The 22,448-nt window shown below is 36.3% G+C and overlaps 2 protein-coding genes across 2 annotated transcripts in view; one reads left to right on the forward strand and one right to left on the reverse strand.

Moving 5' to 3' along the window:
* The window catches only part of CLCA2 (chloride channel accessory 2), a 33,136-nt gene that overhangs the window by 9,022 nt on the left and 1,666 nt on the right, over positions 1 to 22,448 (reverse strand). The window contains exons 3-12 of the mRNA XM_037498565.2: positions 20,312 to 20,462; positions 17,749 to 17,857; positions 16,607 to 16,766; positions 13,953 to 14,180; positions 11,446 to 11,676; positions 10,201 to 10,378; positions 9,045 to 9,151; positions 6,689 to 6,913; positions 4,187 to 4,457; positions 1,133 to 1,303 (exon numbers count right to left, since the gene is read on the reverse strand). Of these exons, the coding sequence (XP_037354462.1) occupies positions 1,133 to 1,303; positions 4,187 to 4,457; positions 6,689 to 6,913; positions 9,045 to 9,151; positions 10,201 to 10,378; positions 11,446 to 11,676; positions 13,953 to 14,180; positions 16,607 to 16,766; positions 17,749 to 17,857; positions 20,312 to 20,462 (1,831 nt within the window). The remainder of the gene's footprint in view (positions 1 to 1,132; positions 1,304 to 4,186; positions 4,458 to 6,688; positions 6,914 to 9,044; positions 9,152 to 10,200; positions 10,379 to 11,445; positions 11,677 to 13,952; positions 14,181 to 16,606; positions 16,767 to 17,748; positions 17,858 to 20,311; positions 20,463 to 22,448) is intronic.
* The window catches only part of ODF2L (outer dense fiber of sperm tails 2 like), a 71,905-nt gene continuing 58,543 nt past the window's right edge, over positions 9,087 to 22,448 (forward strand). The window contains exons 1-2 of the mRNA XM_054691409.1: positions 9,087 to 9,167; positions 10,226 to 10,286. The gene's annotated coding sequence lies outside the window, so the exon portion shown is untranslated. The remainder of the gene's footprint in view (positions 9,168 to 10,225; positions 10,287 to 22,448) is intronic.

The raw sequence follows: 22,448 nt of genomic DNA on the forward strand, positions 1-22,448 counted from the left end.
TTGCAATAGTCTAGACAGGAGAAAACGGCAGCTTGGACTGGATGGAACATTGGAGAAGCCAGAAGTAGACAAGCTGAAATATATTCTGGAGATAAAATCAGTGAAAGCTGGCAATGGGTTTCAATATAGAATAAGAGAGAAAGTTGGTGAAAGAAAAGGAAATAGCTTCCAGGTTTCTAAAATGAGCCACTTTGGAGGAGAAGCGGGCTAAAGAGAAAGAGATTAAAATGTAAATTACAAAGTTTATGATTCCTATAAAACATCTAATTGAAGATGACAAGGAGCCAATGAGACATGAATTTTAAGCTTAAAAAAGAGAAAACTTAAATAAGGGACCAGGAAAAAGACTAATTATAATAAAGTCAAAATCAAAATCAACAATCAACTATAAACCAGAGACACACTATAGGGAGGAGGGGAGAAGGGAGTAGGCTCAAAACAAGGGCGGGGGGGGGGGGGGCGGAATTGTATGGGGACTATAACCAAGATGAAAATACATACATTCATTTTGTGCAAAAATGAAAAATGATGTAAAAATATATAAAATAAAGTATAAAAAGGAGATTTTAGCTAGATTTAACAATTTTGAACTTATGAATTTGGAAGTTACAGGCATATAGATATTAAAGTTATATGGCATTTTATACTGAAAAGACAGAGCATCTTCAGGAATCTTTCAGCTGTCTATAACATCCAAACTCATGTTAATTCAAAAACTTATTTCTTGTGTAAATTGTTGGGCTGCTTGCTTTCTTCTTTCTTTTAACTACTATCAGATTTTTGCCTTTTTCTCTTTCTTAAACCTCTGTGGGAGAAATACAAGACCTGGACCTGAGAAAATTCAATAAATTTTCTATCTGTTAGTAATTCTGCTGAAACAGTCATAGAGGTTAAAATAATGACTAAAAGGAAAGTAGGAGAAATCTGTGAGAATGATCTATTGTCTTTCTGTTATCAGTGCCAAAAATCAGTGAGGATTGAAGAGATAGTCAACCAATTATGCATTGACTTAAGACTGTTTTGAATTTCCATCACTCTCTCTCACTTCTTTCTCATACTCACACACACTCATCAGATATGTATATACCCACTTTTAATGATATTATTGAAATAACAGTAATAATGCCCTTACCATTTGATATGTAACCGGGTACATACACAGCGTGACTCCCTGGGATAGGCTGGGCTGGGGCGTTTATGCTGGGAATGTGACTGACCCGTACTTTCAAGCTATATCTGCCATTAACGGCAAATGAGAAAAAATACCTCGAGTAAATTCCATCATTTTTTATAACATCAGCACCTGAATATATATAAAAAAAAGCTCAATGTCGATACTTGTCATCACAGTTTATAAATAATAATTAAGTCATTAAGAAACAAAATGCAGTCCCTGACTTCTTCCCATTTTAGCAAATTCTATCTGGGTCCTAGCTGCTTTTATATGATCAGGTGATTAAAACTCCAGTAGCTCCATAATTTCTTCCTGTGATTCCTTAACCTCTGAAAATATTTTTTAAAGTAGAATGGTTTTATCTATTTCAGTGTTAATAAAACATTTAATAAGCACTTTAGAGTTCAAATTCCCATAATGGAAAATAACAGCAGTTTTTCACAGAAACCATGCACATTTTTAAGCTTGTGGTCACAAATTAAAATCTACTCTGCTCTTGAGAAGTAAATATATATATATGCACATAAATACATTTCATACAATGGAAAGGAGGTTGTGAATGCCCTGAAGCCCTGATTAAAAAAACAAAAACAAAAACAAAACCTTGGTAATTCATAGTGTGGCATTATCTAATTTCCTCACTATAGAGCACATGGAGCTGTTTTTTAGTGTATAAGGGCTTCTGACTTGGGCTTTGACAGGCTTTGGTTCCCTGCACAAGGCCTTGCCTCGGGAGGCCTTCTGAAAACTTGGCCAGAGCTCCACTTCTGCATTGATCCTTAAAGAGCAGTTTAACATCAAACCAAGTCCATTACTGAATGTCAGGGAGGCCTAGACTCCTGGGCAGCAGTGAGAGAATGAGCTTAGCCCAAATGCAGAACACATTCAGTATTCATGTACAAGTGACCACAGTAGGCCAGCAGCTTGTCCAGTCCTACTGTCAATTATTTTTCTCACACCACACACCCAGCTCTGAATGCTAAATTGAATTATCACTTGGGCGCTGTAGAATCACCACCACAGAGGAAGGGCTGCTCCTTAAAATAAGAAAAGTAGGAGTATGTTAATTATAAGAGCCAAGCAACTTATTATCATAGTAGGGTTTTTTTTTTTTTAATTTTTTGGAAAGAAATCAAATCTAGTTATTTAGTGATTGATAAGTCTATCTTTTTTTAGAAGTGATAAAAGAAAACCTCTCTATGCCACAGTGACAGCTGCCACCTCTTTTAAATACTGAATCAGAAAGAAATGGGAATGAACACTGGCTTGAATTTCTGGGGACTTGGTTTTAAGATTTGGATTTGCCATTCAGTAGCTGTAAAACCATCTCTGTGAGTCTCTGTTTTCTTATCTAAATATGGGAATAACGTCTGACAGACTTGGTGTGAGTGTTATTTGAGAATGTGCATAAGAAAATACAATTTAAATTATAAAGCAATTTATTGCTCATTAATGATATTTAGGAGAAAAATATAATTTCCCATGATAAAAAAAAGTATTAAATGCTATGTATATGTGTGTTAAGTACTGGGGTGAAAATTAAACTTATACTTTGATGCTTATGCAATATATTCCATTATTTTTTATATTAGGGTATGAACTCAGAAAACAAATAAATGAAATGGTTCAGGGGGGTAAATATTAAGCTTATTGAGCTAATTCACTGATCTTTCCTGAGAGAGCAGGATCTCCATTTCAGATGGGACACAGTACTTGTGCAGTGTACATTTTTGGACTATTTCCAAAAATGAAAAGAAAAGTGTGGCCATGGATTAGCAATCAGAGCATGACAAGGTCATTTGAGATCCATTTCAGCTGGCCTAGCGAAAAGACTTCCCTGGAATCCCTCTGAGGTGGACTTGAACTAAAATCCTTTAAATGAACTTTTTTTCTCTTAAGTGTCATGCAGGATTCCATGATGAGATTCTAATGGGCGGCCAAAACTAACAATCTTGAAAAAAATTTACCTTTGAAATAAAGGTAGGAAGTAGGGTTTGTTCAGTTTACTTTGTTTTCCTAGTTGTAGGAAAATCTTTATACTGATTCCATTAGGGTTGTGGGCCATGCCGACTTGTGACCACATCACACATGTAAAAGGCCTTGGTTCTGCTTTCTCAGCCCAGCCAGTTGGCTAAAGGAGAGTCTAGTGTCATCTCCTGGATCACAGGTTCAGTTTCCAATTTTCTCTTCACATTTGGATCAGAGGACATGGCCATTGTATCTCACCTCTTGGGTTTTAATTTGCTACTTCAATTGTCCAATGTTATTATTTCAGTGAATAGTAAAGCTGGTGCTTCTCAGAGGAGCATAGCAAGTCACAATGATACAAAGCCTGTTCCTGTGTGACTTCATTGTATGTGTCCAGTGTCATTGGCAAGTGAAAGCCAAGACCTGGGTGTCAAGAGACCTCCTGCCTCCCTTCCGCTCACACAGTCATTCTGGGGTTCCTTGCAGAAACTCTCTTTTCCTAAGTTCACATTATTTTTCTTGTATAGATGTGACCTGTTAGTGATTCTCTGGGGACTTGAGACTCTCATAAGATTGTATGAGAAAATAAATGAGTTGAAGGAATTTTACAGATAAACAACATAGACTGCAGCATCAAAACAATAGCTCCTGGGCCTCCCCGGTGGCGCAGCGACTGAGTGCTGGGTTGCGAAGCTGCCCGCGGCCTCTGTGGCACCAGTTCCATCCCCGGTTGCTCCCCGGCCACCGGAGGAGGGTCCCACATGGCGCACAGACCTCTCCTGCCGCCCGCTGCTCCCCTCAGCAGTGTACTTCGGTCCTTCTGCCTGCTCTGCTCCCCGCTCTGGCTCTGGTGAATTCTCTCACCCTCCCACGCTTCTGACTGTACCCAGTGCTTGTATAAACAAAACAAACAAACAAACAAACAAACAAACAAATAAACATGCCTCTATAAAAAAAAAAAAAAGAGAGAGAAAAAAATCCAAAAAAAAAAAAAAAAACAATAGCTCCTGAGAACGTGAAAAATGATATAACATTCTTTGTTACCTGCTCCATCATCAAAAAGTCTCAGTGTCATGGGATCTGCATTCTCTGGCTCAATTATAGCAGTTACAGTGGCATTGAGAATGGGATAAAATCCTTTTCTCACATTTGCATAAATCATCACTGGATCAGGAAAATGGGTGCTGTCTCTTTCTACAAAGGCTTCCACAGAGGCAGGAGGCGTGCCTTTGCGGGAGGCTCGAGAGGTCACTGTCACTTTCAAGGCCTGAAGAGAATGGTGAGTATTGTTCAGTGTGTAGGTCCAGAGTCCTGGCTGCAAAACAAAGGTTTTTTTTGTTTGTTTGTTTATCGAGTGTAAAGGGAAAAAAAATACCAGCTATTAATTTTATGGAACATCAACTTGTAATGTAATTTAATCAAAACAAGAATTTTTGTTCTCATTTGGTTGATGTTTCACTTTCTAAAATACTACAAAGAATATCTGGGAAAAATTGTATAAGGGATAACTAAATTCAGTATTTACATGACTTTCACAGCACAACTCACTTGTATTGTTAGGTAAAGCTTTAGGGAATTATATCCTGAATTTATTTGTGGGGGAGGGCACATTTTTGGAAGATAATGATAGTGTCCGGTTTCAAAATATTTTGCAAATAGTAACCTGAACCTCTTCATTCAAAATGATGTTCAAGATTTTTATCCCATTTACCTGAGAAAATTACAGCAAATTACATGGAAAACTAAATTTTATGTGGCTAACCTAGAAAAAAGGTAATAGCAATTTTCTTTTCCTCCACCTCCTCCACTAACCAGAAATCCAAGCAACAAAACTCACATACACTATTAGGATCCAAGACAAGGAATACTGCTTTTTAATAAGTCAGGATTCCACATGGTCTATGTTGAATAATCTACAGAAATAGCATTCCAGAAACACCATTTTCTTTTGACTGTCTCGGCTGCCTGGGGGAAACCTGCAAAAGATTGTCTGGCTGAAAAAAACTTAAACTAAAATTTAGCAGAAATTTGTTCCTTGTTTCCTCATTCATAATGCTACCTGTTATAAACCCTGGAAATAAAGAGGAGGAACACCAATGAGCAGGAGAAAGAACAGAGAAAATGAGTTATGTTGTGACTCAGTGTACAAAGTTAAGGTACCACTGATCCATACTCAACCTTTTTCTTTGGGATTCATGTGCTTGACCATTTTTCTGTGAAGTCACCAATCATCTATTTTTTTGCTGTTGTTACTACCATAATATTTGTGACAGACACATAGTAAGAACCTCCACATTTTGATATAGTGAGTGTTTTGATACAGGGCACCCAACAAAGAAGTTAAGCAAAGGCAGTAAAAAGTAGATAAAGTGTTCCTGGCCCTTGTGCACAAGAGTGAAAAGAACATGATAAGTTAGGAGAAAAGTAAAGGAGGAGCAGAATATAGGGTGTTGGGGAGAAAGGTTAAGAAATAAGCTTGGGTAGAATTCAGAAATGAAGGACCCAGTCCTATATAAGAGCAACCACACCACTGTAATCCTGGGATCAACAAAGAGTTTTGAGTAGGGGACAAGTTTGATCAGATTCATGCCTCAGAAAGATCACTGTGATGGGGGTGAAGAATGGATGGGAACTTTGCTAGCTCAGAGGCTGGGAAGCTGCCAAGGCTGCCAGCAGTGACCTGCAAGGATTGTGGTGGTGGTGGGGTGTCGAGGGTTGGGAGGATGCAGGGGAATGGTGCTGAAGAGGGACTAGAATAGGGCATTCACCAAAATGCTTAAAACCTTCTCTGTTTTTTGTCACATTTAGGATTCAAGCTGCTACTCTCTTTACTGGTTTATGGAGCCCTTCCTGACTTAACGTCTCATCTGTGTCTTATCATCGCTTCTCTTTCCTTCTGGTAAATCTGTACCTTACTTATATGCTTCTGGGTAGTTTCCATATTGAACTACTTGTAGTTCTACAAGAGTCATATTCCTTTTCTCTGCACCTTTTTATGTACTGTGTTTCCTCTGCCCAGAATGTCACTCTCACCCCTTTTATCCTACATATTTCCATTGTGATGTCTTCTAGGAAGCATTCTCCCTCTCTCTCTGCCTCTGCCTGCACATCCTCCTGTATGCTGCTATTCCTTCCTGTTCTTATTCCTATCATGGCATTTTATTGTAAAGTACATAGAGCAAGACTCAACAGGTAACAGACACTCAAAAGCATGTGCATTGCATTTAGTCATATTATAAATTCTATTTGAGGTTTTTTTCCTAAGCATATAGATAACTATGAATTTTGTAAAGAAGGAAATAAACACAAAGAAATTATTTGTACTACCATTCCACTCTTGAAGCCTCTGTTATCCATTATTTGTTTTGAACATACCTGAGTAATTCCTCTTAAATTTTTTATAGTCACAAAATATGTTCTAATAAATTTAAAGTAAAATTTTAATACATTTGAGTAAGATTTCCTTTACATAATGCATGGGATTATGTGCTTTAACTGAAAATCATGTACTTGACTGAATGTCATTATGAGCAAGCTCACACCTACCTTAGCAGTTTCTGGAATCCAGAGTCTAGCAGACCGAAAAGCTAGATTGGTGATAAAATCATTTGTGTGGTATTTTCTTCCATTAGGATCAGATAACACAATCTCAGGGGGGCCACTGGTCTGCCATGTGACTAGAAAGGTAGTATCATTGCCCACACTGTTATCCACAGTCACTGTATTTTTCAGTTGATGGTGAGGCTTAACATTCTCAGCTGTACTTTCAAGCTGTTCAAGAGAATATGTATGTGAAAGTTTCTAATTCTAATGCATACAAAATCATTCCATCTTTTTCTTCACTCTTATGAAAATTAATAATAAATTGGCAAAAATAAAAATCGTTTAATTCTGACATGCTATATTTATATCAATCACTTTTAATAAAAAATATTTTGCCAAAGCAAAATATTATATGTTATAGGAGTACAGTAAATACAATTTTTTTGTTATAACTGGTATAAATGTCACTTCATTGTTCATTATCAAGAGATCTTACTTGGTTCATACTTAACTCTCATCCAAATCAGTATTAACCTGAGGTTACCAATTATAATTCCTAGCTACTTTTGATTGTGAATGTGTTTAAATAATTCAATTTGTATATAATCTGTACAGATGATTCTATGTATTTCAATAAGAAATGAAGCACTAGGTTTCAGGGGGTACATTAAACAAATCATTTAGCCATTTACGATAAACCATGGGCAAGCTCATGTCTGTGGGTCTGCATGTGTATGTGTGTGTATGTGTGTGTGTGGTGTGTGTGTAACATGAACAGAATACATACAGATGCCTGGCACTGAATTAAATGCTTTCCATGTATTATCTCATTTAATCCTTTATGAAGACTCTCTGAGATGATGGTATTGTTATCCATATTTCACAGAGGGGACAAATGAGGCTTAGAGAAATAATATGCTGTGATAATAATATCACAGCAAGGAGGTAGAACTGGACTAAAAGCCGGGTGAGCTGCCACCAGAGCCTTTGCATTTCATCATTGTATATTTACTATGGATACAGGTCTGTAAATAACTGTCAGTTTTTGAATTTATGAAGTAAACATATCAGTTACACTTTGTAAAATTGATCAAACTTGGAAAGCATAAAATTTATTGGTGCATGACAGCAAAGACACTGAGGATTATTTGTTTAAATCCATTTAATACATGTTTGTGGACAGCTGACTACTGTGCAGTGCACATTCTGTGCTGGACTCTGAGCTGTGGAAGGGGATTTAGAAGTAGCTTTTGCCCGAGGGGGTGGGAGGAAGCAAATATTGTTTAAAAATGAACAATGATGTAATAATAAAAAATAATAGAAGTAGATTTTGCCCACAGTGGGGAGGGGCTAATGGTGTACAAACAACAAGGGAGAAGTGACCAAGTTTGTGATCATAAAACACATTTGAGTCCTGTGAATAATGTTTTATGTTATTTTTTTACTTTTAACATTTGTTTTTAATATTTTTACCTTTTAACATTTAACATTTGTTTTAACATTTATTTAATATAATTAAAGACGACATTGCTGGATAAAAAGATTATTCATAAGATCCAATAGTGGGAAAATCTGTAATATATATTTTCATTTATAACTCACGTTGTCATAATTGCCTGTTCAGTATACACATAATCTTCATGTTAAATATTTTCCAAGAATAATTTACTGACCTCATTGTTTACTTGAAGCTATTTACTTGGCGGGTGCACTTACCTTCTGTGAGGAAATGCAGATAAAATTCTGTCCAAAACATTCAATTTTGGTTCAAAATATCTTTACTCCGAAAAAAAATTGACCCCTTTAAAAAATGACTTGATTTGAGGAAGCTTTTGTGAGCCAATATAAGTAAATTGTGGTAGCTGAGACAATATTTAGAAACATTTAGAACTTAAAGAAACAGTTGATACTTTTTACCCAAAGCAAGAGCTTCAAAGTTTTTAAAGAAGCAAAAGCAAAATGGATTCTGATTGATGAAAAATTATTTTGGAATTAAAACTAAATAGTCTTCTGAATTTTCCTCCGGGCCTAATATCTCTACCTTATCCTTACTCCCATGTCTACTCTGAGCCAGAAGAAGGAATAAGCTCTGCTTACAAACTTTGACAACTGAGATAGCAATTCCAGAAACTAACTCGTAGGGCTGAGAAATTCATCCCTCGGGTAAGCACACAATGTGTCCCTGCTCTGATGACACCACGAAACTCAAAAACTTTTTGTGCAAGGAAATATTTTTTTTACATGTTTCATTACATAGTCAAAAAAGTTAATGAGGCAGTTAGCACATTCATCTGTTTTCCCTGCTTCCTTTCCCCTAGCCCACAGCATATTTGTTAGTATACTATGGAAGAGTTCTGACCTGAAAACTTTGTTGAAAAATGTCTCCGGTTCCAGAGGAAATTCTACTGAAAGCATCAATCATGCTATTGGAATTTGATTTATCTGGAACGAAGAACTTTAAGCCACCTGAAATACATGACAGGTAAGTTAATTTTTTAAATGAATAAAATAAAGCAAAAAATAATATTATACATTGAGCCTTTGCCAACCCCTCTGTTGCGTAAGAAGATTTGCTGGAGGGAAGAGGAGCTTGTTTGACTGGCTCTGCTTGGCATGCTACCTGACCACATGGCTAGAGGCCTAATGGTTTTGTTTGTTCTGTTCACAGCTGTAGTATCTACCTAGTACATGATAAAAGTCAACAAATATTTATCAAATAATCTTGTAATGAAGGTAACACATAGACAATCCAGGTTGTTACCTATCTACATTGTTATCTATTTACATTTTGAAAACTTTGTTCTCAAAATAAATTCAATAAAACCAACTTGGAATTTTTAAGCCAGAATACCATATTTTATTGACTATAAGGAATATAAGGTAAAATTATTCTGCACTTAATTTAGAGTCAACCAAAAGAATATATATCTTACCAAACAGTATATGTCCTTAATCATGGAAGTTAGTAAATTTAATCTTAATCATATTTTTTAGATCCATGATTATACATGCTGAGGCAGGTTTAACAAAAAAATTACCAGCGTGATATTTTCATTGGCTGTAGAAAATCAGTACCTTCTAGGGAAAATGTTTAAAAAATCAGCAAAATATTGGCAGGTTTTGACAATGTTCTCTTTAAGTCATGTACTCTGTTAACATAGGCTGAGTTTCATGATTGTGCTTTCAATATTCAAGTTTAAAGAAAAATGCTCCAAAATGTGTTTTTAGGGCCTCCCCTGGTGGCGCAGCGGTTGAGCGCTGGACTGCAAAGCTGCCCACAGCCTTTGCAGTGTGGGTTCATTCCCTGGCCGTGGGGCGAGGGTCCCAAATGGCACGCAGGTCTCTCCTGTCACCCGCTGCTCCCCTCAGCAGTGTATTTCATCACTCTGTCTGTTCTGTTCCCTTCTCTGGCTCTGGTGAATTCTCTCAACCTCCTGCACTTCTGACTGTGCCCAGTGCTTGTATAAATAAATAAATAAATCTTTAAAAAAAATTGTTTTTAGAAATGCATTTACCTGTAAGTTGTGATAATTCCTCCAGGTTTTCGACCACAGATGAACCCAGAGCAATGGAATGAATGGTTGAACCACTGCTGAGCACAGTGAGTAAGCAATTGCTAATATGCTCATCATCTCCACTTGTCACTAATATCATCACAGTTCCATAGGTTTTTCCATTCAGCTTTTCAACCACCTGAATATATATTATCAGTTATTTGGGAGGAAATGTAATTAAAATAGTTTTATTGTGTGGAATTCACTGTCATTCCAATTCAGTGAGGATAGACCTCTTCCGGGTCCTCTGAGGAGTCAATCCTCAATTCACCCATCACATCATTTGTCACCCTACATGCCATTACTGGTTTGCTTGTGAACAGGGACTCTTCCTGTTCCACTCTTTCTGTTGAATCACCCTGATATGCCTTTGTTTAGAATAATGTCTGTGATAGAGGATATGAGGGAACGTTATTGTGTAAGGTTTTGCCTCTCAGATCCAGTGACTGACCAATAAGAGGCCCTCGAGCTGTGGTTTTCAGCCTCGGCTACACATTAGAATCAGATGGGGACCTTCAAATACTTTTAACTTGCAGGCTATGACCAAAGCAATTAAATGAGAATCTCTGGAGTAAGAGCCAGACATCAAGATTTTTAATCTCCAGGTGATTTCAGTGGGCAGCCAAGGTTAAGAAACATTTGTCTTTAGGTAGCAATAACTGCAGCCAGTGAGTCCTTTTTGCTACCAGATGCTTGGTGCATGGCAGCATTGTAGGTGTCAAATCCAAACTATGCTTATTTAGATATACTCTATCATAACTGACACATGCCTCTGGCCTTAACTGATTGTTTGAGGTCCAGTAAGGATATAAGCAGGAATCAGACATGCTGCTGTTGACTGGAAAATCCAAGAGTAACAAAGGACACATCCAGGACAGTCCCAGAATGGATAGAGTCAGTGTTAGCAATTATCCAGTTAATGTTAAGTCCCCAGTCTTCAACATTGTACTAATTTATTTATCATTCCTTCAATAAGCACTTACTAATAAACTATTAAATATCAGGTACTTTGCTAGGCACAGGGGGCTTTAATGATGAAGGGATGGTTTCTATCATTGTCTATAACAAAAATTTTTCATTACTCTCCTATTGTTGAGTCTGTTATGATCACACTATAACAGATTGCCCCAAATTAGAAGTTACCTCAAATACATAATAAGAAAAAGGACAGTTACTGTGAACCAAGACTTGGGTGCTCTACTGTACCTCAAATCCTTTCCTAAGTCCTGAACAGATGCTGGTTTCCCCTTCGGTTGACACAGTTGTAGGCAGATATGAAACCAATAGTTTTCGGTCATCATCACTGTTAATTTGGTGTAGCTGGGTTCTGATCTGTCCTTTGCTATTGAAAGTTACAATGCCCACAAAGGTTTGAATTTCAACAATCTGCATCAAATAAAATTCTGCTGCTTGTTGCAATCGAAGGAGTCTGTCAGCCTGTGTCCCAAAAAAGGGGGGGAAAGGCAGTGATTTGTTTGGTAGACAAAAGCATGAACAAGTAACTCAATTAGCAAATATCTCTGCTAATTCTTCAGAGGTGTGGGATTATATTTTTTGAGGTGTATTGTGGTAAAAAGCTAGGATATTGTGCAATTAACTGCAGTCCCAGAAATAAATGCTTTTCAGGGAGGGAGGAGTGATTTGGAAACCTGCCCTCAGCAAGTTATAATTCCACCTCTTAGAACACAGATCACTACTATTTCTCTACAACTCAGATTTCAAGTTCTATGGAACCAATTGAGATTATAGTTGTAGCTGTTTCTTTTAAAATACAGTCTAAGTTACAGAGGATATTGCAAAGAGACCTTATGATAGAGAGGAAATGTAGTCCTAGTTATCTGTCTTGGCACTAACCTCTGATATCATGGTCATCTGGGACTGAGGACTTTGTAAAGTTGAATGATAAAACCTTTCTTATTATTAAAATGTATCTGCTGTGAGGAACAGCTAAGAACATTTATGATGTACAGTTATACTTTGAATAGCTAGTCAAGCATAAAGTAATATTAGTGACGTAGTTTGGAGAGGTGACACTGATGAATTCACTAGGATCACTTGTTTTGAAGGTGGTAAGAGCAGTAAGCTGAGCAAATAGCCAATATATAAACTCTGAATCCATATTTGAGAAGAGTATGTTCTAATCAACTGCAGATATATAAGATTATGAAATTATCCAGATGCTGAATGTATTAGTGGTGTTTCTTTTGATAATATTTCACAGCTGAGTCCCAGAAAGCAAATGTCCAGGACTACTGATCCAGAGAATGCAAGAAGATAAATTCTCCCTTTGGACCATTGCAATAATAAAATAGTAATTTTGCTTATGAACCAAAACTTCATATTCATTATATTATTTATTTCCTCTCAACAGCCCTATGAAATAGATTGCACTGTCCTGTTAAATGTTTAACATTGGCTTTCTGGTGTGAGAGAGATATCCGTATTTGATGCAATTAACTCCCACTGAATTAATTTCAATTTGTCAATGTGATAACACTGAATGTTATGCTGGGAAGAGATAGCACATCTCTTAAAGATACAAAAGGTGAGAGATAACCTCAAGAACAGAGATTTGGGATCAGCAGATTTTTTTTATAAAGAGCCAGAAAGTAAATATTTTTGGCTTGTTGGGCCATCTGTTCTCTGTGCAATAACTCACCTTTATTTTAACACTAAAGCAGCCACATATAATATATAAACAAATAAATATTGCTGTGCTGTAGTAAATCTTCACGGACACTGAAATCTGAATTTCAGTGTCATGAAATATTATTATTCTTTTGATTTTTCTCTAAACTTTTTAGAAAGTAAACCCATTCTTAGCTCATAGCCTGTGCAAAAACAGGTAATGGGCCAAACTTGGTCAATGGGCTGTAGTTTACTTTCTCAGAACACAGAAACTATCAAAAAAAAGTAGAAAAATAATTTGACGGTGAAGAGTATCAAGCATTTATTATGTGTTTTCATGTATGTCATTTAAATTATATATACATAGTTTTTTTTAACAATGGTTGTGTTTAATACCTGGATTTCAAATTTTCTAAAAATTTAACTGTTAACTTATGAGGCAGAATGAGCTAATTCTGTCACACCAATTAAAGTAGATATAATTATCCCTATTTTACAAATAAGAAAACTGAGCTTCAGGAAGGTTATTTTGCTCTTAGTTACACAGACAGTAAATTAAGATGCCAGAATTTAAAGCCTATCTACCTGATTCCAGAGATTAAGGCTTTAACTGCTATCAGAATTCTAGAACTTTCTAGAGCAAGTTTCTGGCAGGCTTTGTGATTGCCTGATGACTAAGATATAGTTTTCTGTTCACAATGACATATGAACTGTACACATAGTAGCCATGCACACTCACTTCAAACTCAGTGTTTTGCCTCAACCAAGCCTGTCTACCAAGGAGTGAAATTTGACCAGACAGTACCCTCTCATTACATATTAGAGTTTTAAAAAAGCATCTTAGTGAGAAAAGTTTGCAATTAACAAAAATGAGGGTTAGGAATTATCTGTGGATTTTGTTTGTCTCAATTTCTGTGTCACATTTTGAATTTCTTTCTCATATCCCCCAGAAAAGATAATATCCATCACTATTCCAAGCTCCTCCTCCTCTGCCCTTACCGCCTGAAAAAAATAAATAAATAAAGTTTAAAACAGATAGAAAGAAAATGATAATGGTTTATAACCATTTTAGTTCAAAATGTTACCTCTGCCATATTGCTGGATACATCCAACACCAAACAGACCACTTTATCGCCTGCCTGTACAAGGGAAAATGTGGGAGGAGGTGGAAATTCAGTCCCAATCATGGCAAAACTATGGTCAAAGTCAGCAGATTCTGTGATTACATCCCATGTGCTTCTGAGGCTGCACATTTGATTCTGTAGGTTTGGAGCTTCTTGGTTGTGGGTACTTGCATTACAGAATTCAACCACCTAGACAAAGAACAAAACCTGACATTATAGACATATTTCTCATTGTCAACCAATAAAGGTACAAGGAAGGTGAGATGAAGCAGGGAAGTGAGAAGTCAACAGCGATACCCTTTTTTACTTCAAGAATGACTTTGAGGGGCCTCCCTGGTGACCTAGGGGTTAAGTCCCAGCACTATCACTGCTATAGTCTGAGTTCGATCCCTGGTCAGGGAGCTAACCCACATGGCACAGCAGACCTTTCCTGCCTTGCCTGCTGCTCCCCTTAGCAATGTATTTCAGTAGCTCTGCCTGTTCTACTCCCAACAATGTCTCTGGTGTATCCTCTCACCTCTTGCACCTTTGGCCTACACCCCAGTTCTTCTACCCCCTCCAAAATAAATAAAAATAAAAACAAAAAAAGTTGTTTTTTTTTTTAAAAGAACAACTTTGAATTTACAAATAAACCTTGGTACCCTTTAATTGAAATACTGGCACCCTTGTGTTACCAAGATACCCCTTTATCAAAGTTTATTTCACTTGGATAATAGAGGGCGAACCATGAACATATATATATATAAAGAGAGAGAGAGAGAGCAGTGATATATATATATAGCAGTGATATATATATATATATATATATATATACACACACATATATATACATACATCATAGTCTTCAAAACAAAACAACCTCTCACTTTCCTTAGCTTGATTTTGTGTTCAAGAAAACAACCCAGGAGAGTTATCTTGGCTGCCCATTCTTTGGAATCATATGACACCTTCATTTATTAATTACTCAACACGTAATCTATCTAGTTTAAATATTGATTTCTACAGTAACAGGATAAGGAGAAAGCCAACTTAAATTTATTTCCTGACCTGCACCCCCTGGAAATACAGATAAAACTCATTTAATAAAAGTTAACTTGTGTCAGCAACCCTTTTAAAAGTTTAGTTTGCATAGTCAAGTCATATGTCACCATGAATTTCCAGTGACTATATTCCTACAAATAGTAGATGCATCCTGCTAATAGGGAAATAAGCACTTTGCCCTAGAAAAAGTCTTACAGATCCTAGTCCCATCTCTAATTCCATAAAAAAAGAAGCTGAATTTAGAAAGTTTAGTAATTACTTAAGGACATGAATTTCTTAGTAGCATGGGGAGATAAGAGTAGAACCTATTTTTTTAATTTTATATATTTTTTACATCATTTTTCATTTTTGTACAATGTATGCATTTTCATCTTGGTTATAGTCCCCATAAAATTCCCATCACCCTTGTTTTCATCCTACTCCCTTCTCCTATTTTTTGCTGGTGTTTATATGTAACTCATTCTCTATAGATCATGACTGTGGTTAGGGGTTTATAGAACTTTTCTGACTGGCTATTGGTATGCAGGATCTTTCAAAGGATCATAAAGATAGTACCAAGGCACAAATAATTTGAATGAAATATATGGAATTAGATTGTTTTCAGCTATTAAAGCTATAAATTAAACAGTGGATCAGACAAGAAATATTAAAAAACCACCTTAAGTTAATTCCTAGTATTAACTGCATCCATACTGGAAATAAAATTATCTTAAAAAAAAAAAGCTTATCACTTCAAGGCATGGTCATCTATGTAAACAAAGAGCAAAGTTCTCAGAGACACATGCCCACAGTGCTCCAGCCCCATGGAAAGATGACCACAGACATGACTTAGCTTTTTGTGAAGACAGAAGCAGATATGGAGCCTGAAGGGTGAGGCCACCAAAACTCTATCACCAAACTCTCCCCTTTCTGATTCCGTGCTCTCTGAGCAAGCTTCTGGCTGTTCCATGCTTCTTTCTTCAGAGAGAGAGAATGAACTGGCCAGCAGTTGCAAGTATTGGATCCTCATGAAAGACTATTATTTTCAAATAAAAATTTTTAAAATAGTGTTCTAGATTTGTATATGAGTCTATTGTCAGTATAGAATACTGACAAGGTTGAAGGTTAATTGACCACCTTGGTAACACCTAACTTTTTTTTTTTATGCTCTAGACTATACAAGGGGAAAGATTAGGAAGTGCAATTAAAGAGTAGTATGCTACTACTTCAAATGAATAAATATAACCATGTGTTATATCACTCGCATTAACTTGGTACACTTTCCTATGAAAGGATAGAGGAACATCACCATATAAGCAATTTATTTTGGGATCTCCAGGGCTAACCTAATTAAATCACCTTCCCTGAAAAGCAATAATCATTTTTCCAAAGGAATCTATTTTTAGAGATCATCTTGGGGGGTGGGTCTTAGCTTTATTTTTATATCTGTAAAATAAAAACTAGATGAACTCTAAGATTCTCCACGTTGTAAAATGTAGTGAATCTTAACTGTATGTTTAAATACCTAAAACATATCAGACTACCTTGGGAAGAGATGGAGTCTTAAGAGTTTGGCATTCCAAGAACATACTTACAGAAGACAAACTTTGCATGAACATTATCGATGCAGTTGCATTTTGGGTGCTATTATATATAAATGTGCATCCCTCTTTGAAAAGCTTAGTAATAACACAATTTTGTTGGGGACAGGGGCCTTTTTCACACACAAAAGTGCCTGTGAGGTCAGATGAACACCTGAAAATAGAGAAATGGGTCTGTTTTAGAAATACTTATGTTTCTTCATTGATTCATAAAACAGTTTGTTGCAAGGCTTGCTGGGTACACATAAAACACCTTAAAACTATCCTATTAAGAAAGTTCGTTAATTTAGAAATGCATTCAACTGTATTTTAAAGCATTTGATCTTTATAAGAGGTTTTATATTGCCAAAAACGTTACCAAATGAACCAGGTCAAAACAAAAGATACCAGGAAGTTGACATGAGCTTCTAGATCCCCAAGGAAAAGTATGAACAGTAGTACCTGAGTCAGAGATCCTTTGAGTTCATAATTATATGCCAGAGGAAGAGTAAAATGAACACATAATGATGAAATACAAAAGAATTCTTTACTAAATGAGCAATCTCAAATGCTGTCAATGGGAGTGCAAAACAATACAACTTTTAGGAGAGGAATCAGTGTCTATCCAAATTACAGCTGAGGGTACCCTTTGTCCCAGATGAGTCTTGGAAGCACTTCAGTAGATCTGCTTGCATTCCCAAGAAATCATACATATGGCATTATGACCTGTGATATTATTGGTGATGTCAAAAGTTGGGAAAAACCCACTTGGCTAGTCATAGGGGACTGATTAAAAATAAGGTATAGCCACACAATGGAACACAATTCACTTTTTACAAAAAAAAAGTAAAGAAAATATATATATTCATATTTATTTGAATTTGCCTGAAAAGATATGAAAAATAAATAAGAAACTAATTAAAATAGTTACCTAGAGGACATGAGAGATAATGGGTTAAAGGCAGGGCAACAGTGAGATAGCTAAGAGTATAACTTTTGTTTTGATATTTGAATCACAGAAATATTTACCAATATTTAGATGCAATAAAATCTGAAAACTGAAAGAATCTCCTCATCAGTTATGTTTTAGCTGCCATTAGCAACTTATTTTTGAGGTTAAAAAATCATGAATTTTAAAGGTGAGGAAAAGTACTAACCTTGTTACTTTAATTTGGTTTCGCTCATTTATGTAGAATGGTTTCTCATTGTTATATTCATCAAACACACCCCAACGGAGATGGGCCCATTCATGCACAAACACTCTGCCTGTAGAAAAGAGAGCTTCTGCTTTTAGTTCCTAAAATCTTTGTAATGGGCCTTAAAAAGCAGTAAAATTGTAACACTGTTTGACCACAGATATAGTCTTGCATGGCTTAGCCATGGGATACCTTCTGAGAAAAGTGTCAGCCATTTTTGTCATTATGGGTAAGTCATAGAGTATAATTACACAAACCTAAATCGTATAGCCAGCCCCACTCCTAGGCTAACCCCACTCCAACAGCCAACCCCACTCCTATAGCCCAGTGGAACCACCATCCTCTATTTGTCCAGCATGGCCTGTTAAGCCATTCATCATTGTACTCATTCCAAGGGGTTGAAGTGCAACTCTCTCTTCCACTTGCCTATTTCCATCTCTTTCTACTTTATACCCTATCATCATAAAAGAGGCAATATGAAATATGTTTAGTCCTGTAAATGCAAGCCAGCAACTCAATTATTGCACGTCTATTTGATACTAGTGAAGAGTCTCACATCCTCCCATTTTTCCATGGAGGCTTTCTAACAGGTTTCTATTTAGTTTCACATAGGTCTATAATTTCAGAATTTGGAGAAGAGGAAAGAAGCATATGTCAGTGCAATGGACTGTATGTTTGTCTCCCCAAATTCATGTGTTGAAATCCTATCGCCCAATGGGATAGTATTAGAAGATGGGGACTTTGGCTGGTGATTAGGTCATGAGGATATAGCCATCATCAAGGGGGCTAAAGCCCTTATAAAAGGGACCCCAGGGAGTCCCCTTCCTCTTTACACCACATGAGGCCACAGAATGTCCAATATAACCAGGAAGTGGTTCCTCACCAGTTTCCTAATCTACCAGTGCTAGTACTTGGACTTCCCAGCCTCCAAAACTGAGAAACAAATTTCTGTTGTTTATAAACTATCCAGTGTGTGCTATCCTGCTGGAGCAGTCAACAGACTAAAATACGAAACTAGCAAATAAAGTTTTCCTATTCTTGAGTCTGTTTTCCAAGCTTACCTACTTTTTATTGCAGGTAATTTTCCCATCTGAAGCTATGCTTGAACCCTGGGGACAGGGAGGGAGGAAGAAGAATCCTGGTGGTCTTTTTTATTTTATCCCTGATTCTCCATGCTTATATTTAACTCCAACTCTTGGCTTATGGGGACCCCCCCCCCATCCTCAGCATCAAATCTTCTATAAGTCTTGCATTTTCTTCAACAGTCAGATCAAAATCGTTTTCTCCCAAATAGAAGCTTTCCAGATTAACTCCCTTCCTAAAATGCACTTTTACATTTTCTAAATTATTTTTAACTCTTGTAGCCTAGGGAGTATTTTCTGTGCTGACTCGGGCTGTGGCATATTGCACAATTTTTGGATCTTGCAACAAAGAAAGGGAAGGGAACTGTCTGGGCTGAAAGTGTTAAGGAAAAGTTTATGCCTACTTGTGAAATTTGCAAGTGCTGGTGAAGTCATATACTTGTGCAGACTTATAAGCACCCTATAGTTGCCAGGAAAAAAATTTTCTTATAAGTATGTTTTATAGAATATGCTAGCACTTCAGATTTAAGTGGGGGTAAAAGTGAAAACATCATTTAAAAGGCACTACAGAAAGTGAATACCAAAAACAAAAAGTTAAGAATGAGATAGCTCTTGACTTGCGATCTTTTCTCTCTGTGTTTTCTTCCTCAGATCTCATCTGATAAATAAATGTGTCTCTAAACCTATGTGTAAACCCTTAGCATCTCTCCCAAATGCCAGCCAGCCAATGCAACCACAAGGCTGGGCCTTTCCACCAGCATAAACGACTGCTCCTTCTGAGTCTATGTCTATGTGCCAGAATTGAGTGGCACCTAGACAATTCTTATTGTTCTTAGTTCTGTCTTTCCGGTTCACATTTCATTTCATTCCCTTTTACTCATCTCATCTCAAGTGTGGAGATTAGTTGTTCTGATATCCAGTTTCTCCCTCAACATTCCGAGCGAACCAGATTAACCACACAGATTTATCTTTTTAAGTCACAGATTCGATGGTGTCACTCCTGTGCTTATAAACTGTCAGTGTGAGTTCTTTCCTCACACTCTCTACACATCAGTGGGGGCTACTGTGTGCATCTTTCAAACTTGCTCTGTGTTTTTCTGTCGCCACAAATTTATTCATAATCTTCTCACTATTCTCTCTTTTCTTTCTATTTATTGAAATGATCCTCAACCTCAAGGATCCTCTCCTTTGTGAGAAAAGATCTCCTTTTCTGCCCACTATTAATTCAAATTCTCTTATCCTTTTTTGCAGCATTCAAGTCTGGGCCACTAGTCAGGCAATTAACTCCTGCTCACTTTGTCCCTGCTCTTTTCCTGGGTCACAGTTCTCACCCAAATGGCAAATCTGTGGCATGTTTCAAGTTCTCTGAGTTGCTTTGAACACTAACCACAGAATATTGTAAATGGTATTGCCCAAGGTCTTTCTTGATTGGCCACACTTACCTCGTGATCCATAGCCAGCTGTTAAATCATCATTTAGTAGAAAGTTAGGTGTGAAATGAATGTATTTCCCTTCTTTTCCACACCCTCTGTATTGTAGGGTGTATGGATCATCTCCACGTGGCCCATACCAGTCAGTCACTATGACATTTGCCTAAGTTAAAAGAAATATAATAGTGTAGATGCCAACCATGATGTTGGTGACATAGACATATACATTTGTTAAAACCTTGAACTGTACACCTAAGATTTGTACATCTTACTGTATAAATTGTATACCAATTTAATAATAGAGTTTTTAAATTGCCTTATAGATGGAGTATAAAAATCCATTCAAACTAAATAGCAGGAAAATTATTTAGCACTTTTAAAAATGTGTATTTTTTTTAGAATCTAGAAAATTTTATGGAGCCTGATTACTTCCACTTGGTCTTCCCATTTACCAGATTAAAATTTTCTCAAAAGTCAGCACAATAAAATTCTGATATTATTAAACACTATAAAAATAGTAAAAACATGTGGAGAAATGTTAAAGCATTTACATCATTCAGAAGTGTACTGGAAAATGTTGTGGACTTTTTTGAATGACTTTCCGCGTGTTATTTCATCAGCGCAAAGCAAAAGGATGTGTCTTACCTTTTCATTCCCATAACCAATTTCATCAGCAAAATATCATTTTATGGAAGTTATAGTTCATTTTTACCCTGACCACTTTCAATTACTAATGCTAAAACATAATATTTTAAGTCCAAAAATAAAGATAATATCTATTCAAGTAGCCATTAGAGAATGCAATTTTATATACAATATGGTTTATTTTATATTTAGGAAGAAAAATAACAGGTAGTCTCGGATTTCCCTTTAGAAATTAAAGATGGTAAGTTTTTCTTTAAAGCTGATTTTGGAACACCAGATTTATAAATATATATACATAATTATCACTATGTTTCTACACGTGTAATGTGAGTGTGTATGTGCAGACACTGAGGAATAGAGGAAGGTAATATTTTCATTTTTATTTCCCATTATTTCTACATTGTTTGATTTTTTTTTTCAGTGAGCTTGAATTACCTTTATAATAATATTTATTTTTAGGAAAATAGGAATTCAAGTCAAGGGCTTTGCAAGGCAACACCAAAAAAGGAATCATCAGACATAAACTCAAATTGTGTCTCTGTAATTTAACAGTTTTTTGACTTAGGAAAAAACTCTTACCTGATTTAAACCTCAGTTCTGTTAATTTTAATGACAACGAATTTTGGAGTGTGTGAGAAGTAAGTAATAAATACAGAATTTCTAGCACTTACTTGAAACTTAATAATTACTATGTTTCTTCCCAGTTTATTCCTCTATCTCTCCTAGCTCCATGACCACACACTTTCAAAATGCTTTCAGCTGGCCACAAATCAAATGCATTTAAGAGCTTTTAATTCCTTCAAGATATAGGGGTACTATCTGTATTGCTATACCATTTGTTATTGAAAGAGTGACTTCAAAGGGAAGCTAAGAATTAAAATAATCAGAGGATGCCCACTCTGACCACTGTTATTTCACATACCATAAACATGGAGGAGGGCCTGCCAGAGCAATTTTTAAGAAAGATATCTGGATTGGAAAGGAATATGTAAAACTCACTATTTGCAGATTAATTGATATTTTATATTTGATCTTATATACGTGGTGGATAATGACTGGATATTTGTGGTGATATATGCATTTTCTGGGTGAGAAACTGTGAGGTGAAAAACCTGAAATCTACACAGTGTTAGAAACTAACACTAGCTCATTAAAAATAAATAAATAAAACAATTTGGAAATTTTATATCAAATGACACAAATAAGGAAAAGGGGAAAACTGTATCTCTCATCCCTGAGCCCTTCTCTTTGAGCTATAGTTGCAGATATAGCGCCCACCCACTGCAGAATCTTGAGCTCAATGCCTCTGTTTAAGCCCAGATGGATGATGTCAGACTTGTTCGTGGTAACTTCAGTCATTTTGCAAATGTATTAAGTATTTATAGTATGCATATCAGTGTGTTACAGATGCCATTATGGACGCTTAACTATGATCTACAGCTTTTGAGAGTTCTTTGGAAGTAAGTTAAAGAAGAGTTAGCCGTTCCCAGTCCCCTGCTTACTT

The sequence above is a fragment of the Talpa occidentalis genome, unplaced genomic scaffold (assembly GCF_014898055.3).
Source record: "Talpa occidentalis isolate TD23 unplaced genomic scaffold, MPIMG_talOcc4v2.1 talOcc4.9, whole genome shotgun sequence".
NCBI classification, from domain to species: Eukaryota; Metazoa; Chordata; class Mammalia; order Eulipotyphla; family Talpidae; genus Talpa; species Talpa occidentalis.